The sequence below is a fragment of the Limulus polyphemus genome, unplaced genomic scaffold (genome assembly GCF_000517525.1).
Source record: "Limulus polyphemus unplaced genomic scaffold, Limulus_polyphemus-2.1.2 Scaffold269, whole genome shotgun sequence".
Classification (NCBI taxonomy): domain Eukaryota; kingdom Metazoa; phylum Arthropoda; class Merostomata; order Xiphosura; family Limulidae; genus Limulus; species Limulus polyphemus.
The window spans coordinates 435382-439708 of record NW_013665879.1 but is presented as its reverse complement, the minus strand read 5'-3'; the positions used below and the strand labels follow the sequence as shown (position 1 = coordinate 439708).

The following is a 4327-nucleotide window of genomic DNA, read 5'->3' as shown; positions in this document are numbered from 1 at the left end:
TCAACTGAGATTTAAGTAGACATTTGGGTTATGATAACGAGTTTTCTCTCCAATTGATGTACTATACTCTTGATTTGGCATAATGTATTGTTTTACTGTATTCGTGATTTGGCATAATGTATTGTTTTACTGTATTCGTCATTTGGTATAATGTATTGTTTTACTGTATTCGTGATTTGGTATAACGTATTTTTTTTTACTATACTCTTGATTTGGCATAATGTATTGTTTTACTGTATTCGTGATTTGGTATAACGTATTTTTTTTTTACTATACTCTTGATTTGACATAATGTATTGTTTTACTGTATTCGTGATTTGGCATAATGTATTGCTTTACTATATTCGTCATTTGGTATAATGTATTGTATATGCGTGAGGTCAAGAGAAAGTGCTTTTAAATGAGTGAGACTACCCACAACATTGACAGGAAATACTTTTTTTTATTAGAGTGACGTTTCGAGAGTCTGCCCACATGTTGTCGTCGTCAGGCTCAAAATGAAAATTACATTATTTTACAATTGTTTAATTATGCGAAGTTTAAATGTTATTACTTTTAGGTTATTCAATATGTCGTAGGTGAGAGACACGTATCTACCATTACTTGAATAGACACAAACTCTTGAGATTGATTGTCACAGTTTCATCATTAACCAGTGAGACTAGAGACATTGTTTATATTTTCAAGCCGGCCAAAATTAAAACAAAACCTCAGCTTCGTCAACCCTGCCTGACTGGGGGCGTTTTTATAATGTTTTACATTCCTACGTAATAGTGTAGGAACAATTTACTTAATGGTATTAATACAGTTAACCCAACATAATTTTTCCCTCTTTTTACAAGAGGTTAAATATAATATCCATCTTTACAAACTTCTAGTTATACCCGTAACTTTCATACTACACGCTAAAGATGCAGAGAGGGCTCATACTCTTGTTGCCCATTTTCGCATTGACTATATGATAGGTGGCAGCACTGGGGAATAATTTATGTAGTACCTATACAGCGAACAACCGGCCTTTTCAAGCGATCATGTCGGGAACTTCCGATTGGATCGTGTACGATTCTCTAGAGGGCAACTCTGAGTCTTTCCTGGTAAAGTGATAGGGAGTATATCGTTGAACATTGGAATTAAGTACAAAGTTCGAATGATGATGAGTTGCTGGACGAAATACTTTTGTCATGTGAGAAGAACCGGAAATTGAGTCAGGATTTTCAAGTGACGTCATCATTCCTATATGTCCAAAATCACCAGAGTTATTGGTTGCCCATTGTGGCCATAGTTGAGGAGGGAGTCCAATAAGGGAGGTGTGGGCACTTAAAGGATTCAGGGAATAAATATTTGGCAAATAATTTGGGTTAGATGATATAATATTGTACAAATTATTGGATATAAGAGGAGCCGGAAGTCCTGGTGGTTTCCAAACAACTGGAGGTCTCGGAGGTAGGCTTAAGAAAGCAGCCTTATCTTGGAGAAGCACACCTTCAGTACCCAGTCCCAGATATGGGAGGACCTGGAAGTGAGATTGATCTGATATCATGGTCTTCCTAAGTAAAATAATAAAAAAGATACATGGGTTTAATGATAAGAGAAAACGTTATACAAACAACCTAAACAATGTTTTTAAGATTATAACATGGTGTCCAAATCTATAAAAGAATTGAAACATGGTGTCCAAAACCATAGACAAATTGTAACATAGTATCCAAATCTATAAAAGAATTGAAACATGGTGTCCAAAACCACAGACAAATTGTAACATAGTATTCCGATCTATAAAATAATTGAAACATGGTGTCCAAAACCACAGACAAATTGTAACATAGTATTCAAATCTATAAAATAATTGAAACATGGTGTCCAAAACCACAAACAAATTGTAACATAGTATCCAAATCTATAAAGAAATTAAAAGACAGTTTGCTTAACCTATTCATTAAAGCATAAAACCTAGGAATTTCTGGGTTACTCGCACTCTTCGACCCCTCAAACAATTATTTATGACCCAAAGAAGCTATATATATATAGATCAGAAGTTAAAATTAACTGGGTAGATAATAGAGCAAATTTAATATACTTGTCTAGTCATAAGTAAAATACTGAAAATGCTTAGAATGCATTATTTTGTCATTTATATGTACTTCTTATATTAATAGCTTTACGTCATATGTTCGTCACGGATCAGTACAATGTTTCTTGAATATCCTTATCCATATAGTTCCAACAGCTGGTTTAACATATGAACACATTAAAACTTGCATCATTTCCACATGTGTTCAGTCCCATACTGAAGTCATATCTGATGTAAAAGCTTACATGATTTACGTAAGAGTAAAAGTTTACATGTGTACATGTAGGTTTTACACGAAATGTTTGGCCTTAAACAAAACGTTTCAAGGCGAAAAAGTTCTTTAATCAAATTCATCAATTCATATCAAGTAATAAATTTTACAATGGGCTTGAAACTTCAAATTCCTAGTATAGTCGATAACAAATGGCATATCATCCAATGACATTAATACGTTTTCAATGGGAGATTTACTGTCATAATTTTAATTTATATACACTCACGTTATGTCCTCTGTTACGTTGCAGAAGATTCGAGAACCCATTTTCTTAGTTTATCATCAAAAAGAATCATATCATATGAAGCGCCAAAATTAATATAATTTTTATCGGATGTGAAGTTTTTCAATAGAATTAAAGATATTTAACACCAGAATAGCTTGTTAACTTCATTTTGCTTATTTTGAATCATGTTTATTACATGGAATATAGTTTTCTTTAAACTACATTTAAGCTTTTACTGTACTAAAAATGTTCGGTCCCTTTAATGATATTAAACGCTTATATATTATTTTAGTGCAAACACTTAGATCTCTGAAATACTAACGTATTTATGGTCATTCATACAGTATCATAAGCGGATAGCCTGTATAAGAGTCATTGCATTTAGTTTAAAAAATAAAATAAAACAAATTACCCGTAAAAACAATCTTGAGAAAACTCCAGCTGACTGTATATTACTTATACATCTAACTTTCACATTCTCATTTTTATTCATTGTTTGTTTGTTTGTTTTTGAATTTCGCGCAAAGCTACACGAGGGCTATTGCGCTAGCCGTCCCTAATTTAGCAGTGTAAGACAAGAGGAAAGGCAGCTAGTCATCACCACCCACCGCCAACTCTTGAGCTACTCTTTTACCAACGAATATTGGGATTGACCGTCACATTATAACGCCCCCACGGCTGGTGGGACTGGGATTCGAACCCGCGACCCTCTGATTGCGAGTCGAGCGCCTTAACCACCTGGCCATGCCGGGCCATTTTTTTATTCATTAGACATTTAAAAGTCCACAAGCAGATATGGTATTACATATATTTAAAGAGGCAACACCTATTCACAAAATTCTAATACTTTGGATCCTGTTTCACTGAAGGCGTTCTAATACATACTCATACACGTGCTAACCCTAATTTAGGTTATCTTCTATTCCTAAATTAACACATATGAATACGTGCTTGTTTTTTTAAACATCGTATACATAGGACTTCAAGGTTGGATTTAAAACTTTACTTTGAAAATTCTGGTTACAAAACTTCCTGATCTGTAATGCCTTACGGGAAACAGGTAAGTACGAAATATATATATACATATACATCCAAGTTCATTTATAAATTCCCTACCACCCTATTAAAGGAACGGATAGTGTAGACGTATCCATGTGTCTGTTTTGTTTTGTCTTTTCCTATAACTATGTGACTTGAGAATTGTGGCGCGCATCTTATCTTGTATGATAGTAAGACATGGGAAATATGACTCGTATCTTAGACGATGGTAAACCAGGGAACATGGAAATCGGTTTTAATGGTGGTAGACGATGATAAATGTGACATATGCATTTTACATAGTGGTAACTCACGGAAAACGTGATTCCATGTTAAAGAATGAAATGACTCGTATTTTGCATGATGGTAAACCATAGGAAGAGTGACTCATATTTTGCATAGTGGGTAAGGTATAGGAACCTCTACATTAACCTTCAATACTGGATTTGCTAGAATCCAAAATGTCGCCCTCTTCCTACTGGCTATGTCTGAAAGAAATGGATCTTAACTGATAAGTGTGCAAGTGTTGTGCTATAATTTTAATCTGTTGACTTTAAGTTTAATTTATTTCCTGTAAAACCTTTCCGTGAATATATATATATATATATATATATATATAGTACTATTACTATTACTTATTTATTAGTTATTTACCTAACCTACCGTAACCCTTAACCTTTTACTTTCTTGTAGTTGGTTTGGGTTTTCGTTTACTAGT

At 33.8% G+C, this 4327-nt stretch overlaps 1 protein-coding gene across 1 annotated transcript in view; it reads right to left on the bottom strand.

Annotated features, from left to right (window-relative positions):
- Positions 1–458: 458 nt before the first annotated feature.
- LOC106456897 (T-box transcription factor TBX20-like) overlaps positions 459–4327 on the bottom strand; it is a 50362-nt gene continuing 46493 nt past the window's right edge. Inside the window, exon 6 of the mRNA XM_013916267.2 lies at positions 459–1547. Coding sequence (XP_013771721.2) covers positions 1022–1547 — 526 coding nt within the window. The 3' untranslated portion in view covers positions 459–1021. The remainder of the gene's footprint in view (positions 1548–4327) is intronic.